Raw genomic sequence first — 13,166 nt, forward strand, 5'->3', positions numbered from 1 at the left:
ATTTGTGTTAGGCCTAAGTAAAGGACGATGAAATTGTACATGGATGAAGGGAGGAGGTTGTTAATTTATTTTACAAATGCATGTGGGGGGAGGAGTAGATACGATATATGTTTGGCTATAAGTTTCCGCAAAGAAGGAGAGCCAAAGCGACTGGCAATAGCCGTAGCATTAGCATGGGCAAAGAAACGAGAAGAAAGTAGACAGAGAGAGAGAGAGAGAGGAGGTATGTGCGTGTGAAAACTTTTCTTTGGCCCCACAATGGTCCTGTAATGGGTGTGGCCTTAACCAGCAGCAGACTGATGATGGAGATGGCGGGTAACCAGGGAAAAACTCTCTTTCTAGCCCAAAGCAGAGAAGAAAAAGCGGAAAAGCAGAGAAATAAAAGCCATTCGACCGTAAGTGCAGTGCAGCAGCCAAAAGGAAAATAAATTAATGTTTGCAGTGCAGATAGTGGGGGATTGTGGGGCATGGAGGGGGAGTTAAGGTGCAGGACTAGACATGGTGGCACGACACGGACACACACCACAAGGACAGGCTGAGATAGTCGTACCTCAGAGAGTTAGTTAGTCTCTTTATTCTCATAGATTATTGCATACAAATGTTTATAGGTATTTACCCTATACAGTGAACCACCATCCCCAGGTGTCAGGTGGTAGAATTCAGTCATTTGTTGGTATTTTAGAAGTAGTGGCAGACGGACAATAGTTACTTTTCCAATAAGGAGACAACACCAATATCAATGTTAATTAGTTGCCAGTCCTTGTTGCACTCCCAAAGAGTATTGTCCGTTAAATAGAGCCTTCACTGTACTGTGGTATTACGAGAATATTTACATTTTTGACTCACATCATTAAAAGTAGTTGGGGTTGGGGTTCGGGCGATACGGGGATCAGAGCAAATGATAAATGAGCAACAGAAGGAGAGGATCCAAAGAGGATTCAACGAGAGAAAGGGAAGGAGAAGGAATTTAGAGAGCGAAATTTAAGCGAAAAAAAAAACAGAAATAACGGAAACAAAATAGAAACAAAAACAGAAACAAACAACAGTTAACGGTAACAATTACGCTTCAAAAATAATATTAAAAACACCAATTACAAAAATGACAACAACTAATTAGCTAATTCAAGTAACAAACAACAGGTGGCGCCAGCCATCCCCCATTCAGCTATTGAAAGCTGAAGGAAAGAACGAGATTTCCGACACCACCTGAAGGACCGACCGCAGGTGGTGCCGCCAATAAGAGGGGGATTGCTGTCGCCATCCGGATAACACTATGGGGTATAGGATATGTATTGGGTATATTAGTTAGAAACAATAGATACAATAGGATACATAGATATATGTAATGGGAATCTGTTCTTTTGTGGCTTTGCATTAATTTGCTGGCTCTTTTGAATGAGTTTGATTTGATTTGAAGTTTGAAGTTTGTCGAAGTTTTTGGTTTTTTTGGTTGCAAAAATGGTTGACTTGTTTTTTGTTTACCCACCTTACTGTAAAGCGTTGTGCTGCCCGACCGTTGATTATAACCATTGCCCTCGGCCATATAAGTCTTTACCTGAATTCCGCGCTTCTCCCGACTCGACTCGTAGTAGGAGCGGGGCGAATACTGCACCGCTGTACCACGCATACCGCCACCGGCACCGACGCCGACGCCGCCGCCGCCGCCACTGCCACCACCACTGCCGATGGCAGCAGCAGCAGTCCCGTTGCCACCGGGACCACCGCTGGAATTGTTCTGTTGATTGTTGGTCCGATCGTTGCATATCGTGCTAATGGCCTGATTCTGGGTCTGCGATCGCCTCGATTCGTACTTCTTTGGGTTGAGTAAGCTGTGAGTGAGAGTGTAGAGCAGAGAGTGTATTAAGTATTACAAATCACCCGATGGACTGCACGATCTCTGCTGCTGACTCTGCTGTCGACTTTGCTGTCTCTCCTATGTTCATGCTGTGGTTCTGCTCTCCGCTGTTAGTAGTAGTTCTGCTGTTACTGCTGTTGCTCTGTTATGTTACTCTGCTGCTAATCTACATAGATCTGCTGTGGCTATGCTCTCTGCTGTAAGTGGTAGTTCTGTTGTTACTGCTGTTGCTCTGTTATGTTACTCTGCTGCTAATCTACATTGATCTGCTGTTGCTTTGCTGTCTGCTGTTAGTGGTAGTTCTGCTGTTGCTCTGTTCGTTGCTCTGCTGTTAATCTACATAGATCTGCTTTTACTTCTGTTGCTTTGCTCTCTGCTGTTATTAGTAGATATAATGTTACTGCTGTTGTTCTGCTGTTAATCTACATAGATCTGCTGTTTCTTTGCTCTTTGCTGTTTAGTCTACATATTCCCGTTGTTCCGCTTCTTTTGCTGTTCTACTGTTAGCACTGTTCTGCCAAATCTCTACACGTACTGTTAATCTCCATATGTAATTCTGCTATTTCTACTGTTCTCTGGAGCTGCTGCTCCATGCGTTTATTAAGAGTAAAATAAGTCCTGAATGTACATTTGCTAATTTAGCAGCCGCTTAAGCTTTGATGTGAATGCAACTGACAGGGCAATCTAAACACGCCTAGACATTTTGACAAGTTAAATCTAACGATTTAAATAAATTGAATAAATATGAGTTGTACGACTTGCAACATTTCATTTCGAATTTCGCGGAAGTGTGTGTGTGTGTGTGTGTGTACTGAGTGTACCTGATTGGCATTTGTGGCTAGCAATTAGCAATGGGCCAGAGAGACAATTGTTTCCATTCAAGCGTTGAGCAATCAAAGTGAACAACCACAAATCGATATCATCTGGAGCCCACACACATTCCCAGCCGAACCACCTCAACCCACCCTGCCAGTGGGCACTGGTGGTGGTATGGTGGGATTGGATACTCACCTTGGATACTGTGGTCCAAACTGTGTGTAGCAGCAGTTGTGCCAGCAGCCGCGCGAGAACGGATTGTAGCCGCCCTTGAACTTGCCCGTGACCTGCTCGTTGGTCGTGCGACCCCGTGACACCAGCACCATGTGGAAGCCGGTCAGGCCGAATATGGGTATCGCCAGAACGGTCACAAGGCCCATCAGTATCATGCTGTAGAGTTAAGTGTTAAGGGAAACCATACAGACACAAACATATGTAAATCGTAGGGAGGAAACACTTTCTCCCCATACGAACTCTACTTAGATATTAATTAATGTGCTTTTGCTTTGTGTTTTTGGTAAAGGATACGCTACAATGGGCGCCGTGTCCTTGATGTTGGGCATTATCTTGAGCACATAGACCAGGCACAGCGAGAATATACTCAGCATGTGGATGGAGAGTGAGACGAGGAAGAAGAAAAAGAATCGATAGTTCCTCCGGCCAATGCAGTTGTTCACCCACGGGCAATGATGGTCAAACGTCTGTTGAGTAGAAAACAAAACAAATCAGAATCAGTATCAGAAATGAGGCGAATTTCCCAACAAGAGGATCGCACTTACCTCTATACAGTGATTGCATACGGAACAGTGGGAGCAGCGGGGCGGGCGATAGAACTTGCAGGTGACGCACCATTTCATCTTGACGGTGATGCCGTTGATCTCAGCATTCTTGTAGAGCGGGGCGCGCAGCTCCTCCTCGCAGTCTTCGTCGGGTGAGGCTAGAATGCAGTCGAAGTTTAGGCTGTGCGGACTGGCGCCGTACCTCGCTTAGCACGCTACATACCTTTGGGTATAATGCCCGGGTCCATGAACGTTGCCAGCGTAAAGTTGGCCAGCACGAAGAATGTGATGACACCCTGGTAGGCTAGCACCCATGGTTGGCTCTTCACGTAGTACTGGCAGCTGTAAAAAAACAAACAAAATATAACAATGAAAAAATTGCTGCTTATAGGGTGTGCGAATAGTCTATACATATCGCGGGATGTTTTACGTAATCATTCAAAGCTGTTACAGAGGCTCAAAGTCCCCACCACCTCAGAGAACGCCTCTAATTTCACAGCAAACATTGGGAAAGGAAGCGGCGTGGGGTGACCATTAAATAGAGTCAAACAACTAGCGGCGAGCCACTTCGAACTGGCCACCAACCAGCAGGAGATGCCTCACCCCGCACAGTTACAGAGACCGCCCGTGGGGTCGCCGCAATCACTTTGGAGTGTACTGAACCGGAACTGGAACCGTTTTCCCCTCCACTACTGCCAACCATTGGCCCACTGCCAAGCCAAGGCTCGACCCGCAGGCCGCATCCTGCATCCTGCAACCGAGAGCAGCAGCAGGCCCTGTGCCCTGAGCCCTGAATGTTGCCAGCCAACACAAAACACGTGTCCTTTAGCCCATTTCCATTTCCGTCTGTCCTCGCTGTCTCCACTCTCTCGCCCCACGACCACCAGCCGACAGATGCATTTGCAATGATGTCCGGGACTTGTGTACGGGTTTGCGGGTTTCGGTGTACGGTTTACGTCTTTCGGGTTACGGGTTACGGGTTACTTAAGGTGAATGTATTACTTTTTCCGCAATTCTCACTGCATTACGGATTGCTTGGGCATGCACAAAGCCATACCGCAGGAAAAGTTCCAATGGCAGCAGCAGCAGCATCATCATCAGTCTGAATCAAGCGGCGGCATGGGATGACCTACAGCTGTCATGGGGTTGGTAGGGTATATCGAGCAGCAGGTTCATACTCTTTGCAATCCTCTCATGTGCATGTATGGATCGACTACTTAGCTGGGAGTTACGCCTTTCCCAGCCCCAAGAAGTTGCAAGGGTATTTTGTAGCTGCCTCCCTGGAGCGAGTTGAAAAGGCTTTCGCTTTGGCTTTGGCTTTTTATTATTATACTCTCACTTCCTCTCACCCTCACCCTCACCCACTTACCCCTACAGACTGGCAATTGCCTGCAGTGAAAGCTTTCAAGTGCAGGCAGGCAGCAGGTGAAGCGAAAGGAGAAACGAGACGGTGCAGAGCAGAGAGGGAGGGAGTCTGTGCTTCCGAAGAAGATTTCCAAATGTCGCTCGAAGCAATTGCACACAAATTTTCACACTTCACTATTGCCATTACCTGCGCTCGCTGCCCCTGTCCCTCTCCCTCTGCCACTCCTCCACCTACTCATTCTCATTCTCCTTTCCCTGTTCCGTTAACTTTCGGGAACTGCTTCTATTTTTCTGATTTATTTCTGTGCATTATTATCGCTTTTTGTTTACCGTTAACAAATGTAACGAAACAAGAACAAAAAGCCTCACCTCACTCCTCACCCTGTTGTTGTTATTCTTCCCCAACCCCCTCCACACACTATTCGTGTGCCACCCGTTATTTGCATAGAACTTTTGGAATGCAAATAAACTCGAATGCAACTGAGGCTGCCGCTGCCCCTCTGCAGCTCTCGGAGCACGTGCCAGGGATTTATGTTAATCGCCAACCCACTCCCCCCCCCCCCTCTCGCTCTCTCTCTCCACCGAATGAACAACATAAAGAAGAACGAGCCAGAGAGCTGGGAGACAGGTAGGAAGGAGCGCGACGGTTATGCGATTATGGGAATTCATGAAATGCATCCATGAAATATTTACACACATGCCTGAACAGTGAGAACTCACTTGGAAGAAACTAATCGAAAAAGATAAGATTATATTTGATGAGATTATTGGTAAAATTGCACTTTTATTTCCCACTGCAGTTCCCCCAACTACCATTGGAGAGGCAACAATGGGCTGTCTTATCTTGTGCTTACTTACGGTCCAGTTTAAAATACGTTTAGAGGCATTAATCCGCTGCCCCAGGCGCTGTTTTCTCCCTGAACCTATTTAATACTACAAAAACTTGAGTAGTGACACATTGAACAGAATACGAACAGAGAAGAATACGATTCCAAAAATAGTTTCCAGACAACAAGATTTGTGTCACCTGATTTGCAACCAATATAAAGTGAATGACACCAATGTGCATGCGACTGTTCATCTAATGGCATTCGAATTCTTCCCTTAGTCTTATCGCATATCGTTTACTTGTACCCGAAACGTACTTGTAACCCCCGTGTAAACGTTGAGTCATGCATCTGTGTGCACGAATTCATCTATGAAATTGCACGCAATAAGCACGAAAAATAACAATAACTTGCAGTGCATGCGAGCAGTACGTCTGCTGCTTACCCCCCCGCAACACACACACAAAACAGCGTTGATTGCACAATTTCCAAAAAGAAAGCAAAAACGCAAAAATGAAACGATGGTCGATGGTCGGTCAGTGCTAATGAGTCGGCGGGTGAGCGGGTTGGGCCTGTGTGCAGGAATCTCTAATCGTTTAGAGATTGAATGAATCGAATATGAAATTGACAGGGCCTAGCTCTCTCAGGCAACAGGCAAAAGGCAACAGGCAACGGGTGGGGGGAAAGTGTGTGGTGTGCCATAACCGAGTCTGGTGACGGTGACGCCATTTTGTGTGTGGAATTGCACAACAGAGACCCCACCTCATTCCAACCCATCCAATCCGCAGGGCATCTCTGAGGTACTGTTAGAGAGAGAGAGAGCGAGAGAGAGATAAGGGAGAAAGAATTATCTCTAATCTCAAGGCTGATGCCCGATTATATTTCAACTGCATTTATGTATGTACATATTTATACATATGTACTTGCCTTTATGTGTTCCCGTTTACCGTCGAGTGCCTTTGTCTCGGGAATTCCCGCTTGCTTCCCTTTGTTGGCTTTCCATTTCAATTTTGTTCATAAAAGCCCACGAAGACAGCGGGAGAGAAAGAGTTGACCCAGAAATGACATACACCTAGAGAAAAAAGTACTGACTGGACCACTGATTCAATTTGCAATCACAAATGAATGAATAATTTCCAAATGGAGTCCCGACAAAATACTTTTCCACTCTCATAAAGTACGGGGTGCAGGACTCACAGAAGCGCCTCAACTCAATAATTTATTTCAATTTCATCTTCATCTTTGTGAGTTAGATGCCAGAAGAACAATGAGGGAGCTGTCTCCATTTCCAAGCAACAAAATCAAATTAGTGAGTGGCAAACCACAGCGCAGAACAGCCAAAGGACAATGAACACTCTGCTCTGCATCTCAACCAGCGGAAACAGCGACAATATCAAGGATGTGGTAAGGAGTGAATATCCATCCAAGTCCGAGAGCTCCCAGCAATTAACGCGGCTCAGCATCTCTCTCGAATTGAGACGAATTGCGGCATAGTGGAGTCGAATGGAAAACAAATGGCAATCCGCTTAGGAACTGATTGAAATATAAATTCTGGAAAAGCCAACGGTGCGATGTGCTGTGGTGTGCTCCTCCTATCAATATCAATATCAATACCAATATCAATCTCACTCGCTTGGCATTTACTTCTTGAACGAACAGAGACATTCCCTTGAATTTAATGTTAGCTTTGCCCCCTCCATCTCTCTCTTTTCACTGCTATACGAAGGTGGCAAGGTGGAAGCTCTGCGGGTCGTCTGATTCTACTCCTGCAAGCACCCCCCTGAGCATCCCCAAGAACTTTTGCGTGCAGTTCAGCATTTTTCAAGAGCATTTCCGGTGCATTAGACCACCCAGGGGGGGTTGGGTGAGCGGGTGGTTGCCTGCATGGGAACGAGAGCTTACTTGCAGGAAATTGAATTCCTATGTTGTGCCACATAACGGCACTAAGGCACTGCGAAGGATGTGAGAGGGGGAAGGCGGTGCACGATGGCGCCGGCAAAATGTCATATCCAGGCGGCATCCTCTTATTGTACGAGCACCAGGAATGCCATCAGCCTGTGATCCAGTGGTTCTCTGGCATGTCATAAAGATGGAAAGTCAGTTGGCGGCATGGAGCTAGCAGCTGGAGGAGGATGAGGACGAGAAGGAGTACAGTTCTGGCAAGAACAGACAGCTCGATTCCAATCGCAGATTAATTGACTTGGCACATTGACACCTGTACAACATTTACATGGACATAGAGACACACACACACACACACACGGGCAAGTACAGTGCGCTTCATTCAATTAAAATGCCTTCCTTTCAGTACGTTTGTGTCATTTATTAGCTTTCTATCATCAGACATACACTTATGAAACGGACTGCAGGCGCATGGCATGCCAGAAAGTGTGTGGGGCTGGTGCTGGTGCTTGGGCTGGCTCCGTGGCTGCCACTTTCGATGGCAGCTGCATTAATTAAAATCTACAACAAATTTGATTGCTTTATGCCATGTCGGTCGGCCGAAGGCATGGCTGCCTGACAAAATTGTGCTCTACCCTGCACTACCCACTGTGCGCGGGGGGGAGGGGGACTTCAAATAGTTCTAATTGGATTGGAATTGAAAGTGGAACTACGACAACTAGGGCGGCTAGCAAGGATCCAACGCCACAGCTCCATCCAAAAACAGAAGCAGAAAAAAAGGCAGACGTTTTCTTTTTTTTGAAAGTTCCATTTCAAATTTCGTAAGAAAAAATAAACACACACACACTTCCATTGCTTCATTCTCTGATTATTCTCTGTGATTAATTTATGCAGAAAATGTATGAAAATATCGGCTACGTCGAGTGCTGGGCGGGCTACCGATGGTGACGAAGGCCTACACGGTCTTCGCTGTCGTCACATTGCCCACAAGTCCCAAAGTTATATTCCACTTTTCACGTTCCACGTTCCGCTTCTCTCCACGCACCCGCGCAAGCATAGCGGCAGACGCACACACACACACATAGAGTATATAAATATCCTACTATCGCAAAAACCAAAGCGAAACAGTGGCGGAAAGAGAGGGACAGGGCAGCGGTTGGCGGTTGGCGGCTGGCGGCTGGCAGGCATTAGTCATCCGCTTCGAGTGCGAGGCCAAAGAAAAAAATATAAAAATCAACATTAAATAAAGACAAATTCGGACATTGCGACTATGCGATACCCATTAACTCGTAATCAGAGAAGAATTAGATTCTGAATCCGGAATGTACACGTTCAATCAATTAAACACAACTATTGTTTGATGTATAAAATAAAAAACTAAAAACACTAAACTAATTCCATGTACCCCACCAAGGGCCTACGACTTCGAATATGTACCCGGGGTACATATGAAAAGAATTTACTTCGGCCATGGGCAGCCGTCGGCCGTCGGCCGTCGCCTCGACTTTGCCTACGACTTCGACTTCGACTTATCGCTCGTTCTCTCTCGCACTCTCTCTTTCTATGCAAAGGTGCTGCATAGCAGAAGAGGTGTACGAGTGTACGAGGGGTTTGGCGTCCGATTTGATTACACATGTGCGCTGTGCTGTCTCATCCGCATAGTGGGATTTGGCTTTTTGGCTCCGCCGATAAAAGGTGCCTGCCGATAAGAAGGGAACCCCATGGCTGGAGGAGCAGGAGCTGGTTCGGAGTGGAAGTGGAAGTGAAGGTGCAAGTGCGAGGAAGGTTAACCTGTTAACTTGGCCCCAACTTTATCAGTTACCAAAACAAACACGTTCCACGTTCTCGAGCCGAGCAGCTGCCAAGAACTTTTATTTTTCATTTCGCCCAATTTCTTTGGCAAACGGCAGCCCAGGTGTGGGATCCATCTATATCCATATGTACATATATTTATCGGGTGACAGATATAAAATTAAAGAATTACGTAGTTGGGAAATGAATATGTTTCCTCTCTTTATGCGCCTCTCCCTCTTAGGCTTTGACTCTTTTTGTCTCCCAACGAGAGCTCACAACCAACATACGTCCAGCTCGACAGCCTGTGGCGGCAGACCCGGCCAGACATCATGCCCATAGTCCATCGCACAGGTAAAAATAAAAGCTGTTGTGCCAGTTTTACTTTTACTGTTGGTTCATCGTGGCCTCTTCCTCCTACTCCGCCTCCTTCCCCTGTTTTTTATACGCAATTATTGGGCAATCTACAGAGGAGGGGCGGGGAGTGCCAAATATGAGAGTGCGAAGCGACAGGTGGCGGCAGGTGGGGTGTGGTGTGGTGTGGTGTGGTGCAACATTTATCCCATAACATTGAGGGGGCGCTGAACACAAAGAGGGGAGATAATCAGGCAAAGTGGTGAAGGGAGGTTCCTGCTGCTCCGCCTCTGTCATGTTTCTGTCTATGGGGATGGAGGGAAGTCCGTCCTTCAGTTCTTCAGTTTGTCATGCGCCCTGTCAAAAAATGTATGTAACTAGTGATAGGCCGATGGCACTCCCCCGTCCAGGGGCAGAGCAGGAACAAGAGTCTCCTCTGTGGGTGGGGGGAAAGGACCCAGTAGAAAGTCCGACACAAAAAATTGATTTTTTTGTTTGTTTTACTTTATGGAGAGCTGAAGAAATTTTTGGACAAAGCTCAACAGGGCAGTGGCAAAAAAAGGTGCGGCACGGGCCAGTGTTGAGTGTGTGTGTGTGTGCTTGTGGCAAGGTCAAGCAACTGCGCTTTTCCTTTAATATTCGTTAACCAGAAGCCCATGGATACACCCACATATGTACTATGTACATATGGATTAGATGCCACATTATAGATACATATGGATGTAGGATGGGTCTAGCTAAGCTTTAAGCAACAAATTAAATTCGAATGGTAATCCAATAATTCAATAATTTGAGTTTAAAAGAGGAACAACCCAGTGCTCTGTACATGGTACTGGGCCTGATAGTGTACATACATATGTACATATGTATCTGAATAATTAGAGAACTAAATGATTCTCTTCCATCTCATTTTCTAACCCAATTTGTTCTTTGCTTTTCATTTGGTGCTTTTAAAATTTTGTTTATTTTCCATCTGCGTGGAGGAGGCGTGTGCGGAGGCGAGTCGAGTCGAGTGTCTGCTGTTACAAAATCATCGAGTAAAATATATTTATTTAAAAGAAGCAAAAAAACACACACACACACACACAGACAAATTGGAATTGAAAATCAAGAAGAATGAATTTTGTATGTTTGCCAAATCAAGAAATAATCAAAGAGAGAATGGAATGCTTTTTCTTGTTCTGAATTTGGAACAAATAAGTAATAGTCGGTGTGTGGGTGCAGGGCAGGGCAGGGTATCCCTCAAAGTCATTTTATCATACAGATATTAGAAGCAATCTGCAGTTTCAGAGTATCCTGTAGCTTGCTAATCCCTTAATGGCTGTCAATTAACGTTGATTGCCTATCACGCTGAACCTTCAGTTGCCATATTTATGCGTGCCGCATTTGGCTCAATTAAACGATTCACCCTTCAGTTAGAATTCCCTCAAATTGCACAACAATTTCAGACAGTTGGTAGGGGGCAAAACTCTGCACTTGAGCTTCGACAAAATTCCAGTAAGATCCTCGACCCCATGGGGCGCAAGAAAGATAAAGAGAGAGAGAGAGAGAGAGAGAGCTGGAGCTCCTGCTGGGATATGCTCTCTGCCGCAAAAATAGAATTTCAAGTCAACGGAGAACAGAGAAAAGTTTACTCAAGTCTTGAATTGGTTTATGAATTTTGCATTCCTATTCCTTATTTTATTTTATTTAATTTTTTTGTATATTTTACTCGATGTTCCCGCTTATTCTACCCTTTGTTGGCCTGTTTTTGTGTTTTGTGCGTGTGTGTGTTTATGGCGGGGCGAATGAAATTAAATTTGGATTGATGGCCTCTAGGGCGTATGCGTAATATATTTGAGTGCAAGCGTGGAAGGGGAGGGCAGGGCAGGGCATGGGTAGTGTTTCAAGTGGCACCAAGGCTGGTCGGGGTGGGTGGAGAAAACAAACAATTTCTGTGCGTTTGTTTTAACAAACTAAAAATACAAACTTTTTCCGCCTCTTTGTCGACGGACGACATTCAATGTCGACAAATTCCACTTTGTCTCTTCATGTGGATTTTCCTGCTTTCCTTTCAATTTTCTCCTGTTGCCAGGCAACTCTCGCGCTTTCTTTCTCTCTCTCTCTCGCTCTCCCCCTCTCTAGTCATCATCGTCATCGCATTCGGTAAAGTTTCTTAAACTTTTCATGACATTTTCCCTCGCTTTCTGCCTAATTAAAAATTTTAATTAATATTTCGTTAAACAAAAAAAAGAGAGATAAAGGGGGGAGGGAGGGGGAGATGTCAAGCGGGAACTTGTATTCAACTGGAAAATACCAGGAAAAAAAAATAGTTCCGAGAACTGTCACAATTAATCCACTCGATCAACAGCTAAGTGGCAAAAAAAAAATGAACTCTCTTTTTTTCGTTCTTTCTCTTTCCATGTCCTTGCAATAAACAAAAACAAACAACAACTCGCATTGAATGCAAAATATTCAGAGTTTAAATCATTGCAAATAAAAATCAAAAGAGAAAAGTGCTGCAAAATGAAGGGAGAACGCAGAGGCATCGGAGCAGCGGAGAGGGGCGGTAGGGTGGCAACGTCATTGACATTGGACAAAAGCATACAAGTGGGGGGCAGGGGAGGGGAGGGGGGCTTAAAAGCTACCATAATTGCAAATGACTAATCGTTAAGAGGAAACACGAACGGTAAATGAAATGCCCCTCTGCACGTGAGGGTGTTTGTGTGTGTGTGTGTGTGTGTGTGTGTTAGGTGACAATTGAGAATTTAATTTTATCGATTTTGCGACAGAATAAAAAGAAAAAACAAAAAGTCAGACATTAAAATAAAACACAGCGGAAAACAGATGGATAGAGAGAGAGAGAGAGAGAGAGAGAGAGAGAGAGAGACAGAGAGAGGGCTTGGAGATTTATTGAAAATTTAAATAATAAATGGGGTAAAACAAATTTATCGATCCATCATCCATCAACAACAAGAACATACATCAGAACTTCGATACACATTTAACATTTTGAATATGTTTTGGATGAGCAATGGAAAACTGCAACTCTCTGGCAAGATGGTCCAACAGGTGATTAGAAACGAAGTGTGGAAAGGTTTTAGCAGTTCGATTCGGGAACAGAGAGTGGATTATGGATAGACAGCGGCGAATGGTGGGGTATTTCCATGAGCGAGCGTGAATCAAGCAGCGGGCGGCATGGAATGGCCTCACCTTGCATGTGAATGCACCTTGCACCTTGTGTGTGTGTGTGTGTGTGTGGAGAGTGTGGGACGATAATGGCGTGGCAATGACACTCGGCGCGGCTCAGCTCACCTTCTTTCACTTCCTCTTCCGCTTCTGTTTTTTCTTGTTCTTTTTCTGAAATTTGTTTGCTTTTCGTATACCCTTTTTTCATTCAGTTTAGAGAATATTTCCCAGCCCCAGCTACAGGGGATTGTTGTAGCTCCTCCTCACGGCAAAGATCTGTCGGATGGGTGGATGGCTAACGGTGTTAGC

At 45.3% G+C, this 13,166-nt stretch overlaps 1 protein-coding gene across 3 annotated transcripts in view; it reads right to left on the reverse strand.

Moving 5' to 3' along the window:
• The window catches only part of LOC117588337 (transcriptional regulator ovo), a 30,098-nt gene that overhangs the window by 9,531 nt on the left and 7,401 nt on the right, over positions 1 to 13,166 (reverse strand). For 2 of the 3 annotated variants that reach the window (XR_004574129.1, XM_034279546.1), the window contains exons 3-7: positions 3,674 to 3,792; positions 3,451 to 3,608; positions 3,200 to 3,372; positions 2,867 to 3,061; positions 1,487 to 1,829 (exon numbers count right to left, since the gene is read on the reverse strand). Coding sequence is in view for 1 of the 3 variants with exons in the window: in XM_034279546.1 (XP_034135437.1) it covers positions 1,487 to 1,829; positions 2,867 to 3,061; positions 3,200 to 3,372; positions 3,451 to 3,608; positions 3,674 to 3,792 (988 nt within the window). In the remaining 2 variants the exon portion in view is untranslated. The remainder of the gene's footprint in view (positions 1 to 1,486; positions 1,830 to 2,866; positions 3,062 to 3,199; positions 3,373 to 3,450; positions 3,609 to 3,673; positions 3,793 to 13,166) is intronic. The other variant, XR_004574130.1, reaches the window with a different exon arrangement.

This window comes from Drosophila guanche, unplaced genomic scaffold (assembly GCF_900245975.1).
Source record: "Drosophila guanche unplaced genomic scaffold, DGUA_6, whole genome shotgun sequence".
In the NCBI taxonomy this organism is placed as follows: Eukaryota; Metazoa; Arthropoda; class Insecta; order Diptera; family Drosophilidae; genus Drosophila; species Drosophila guanche.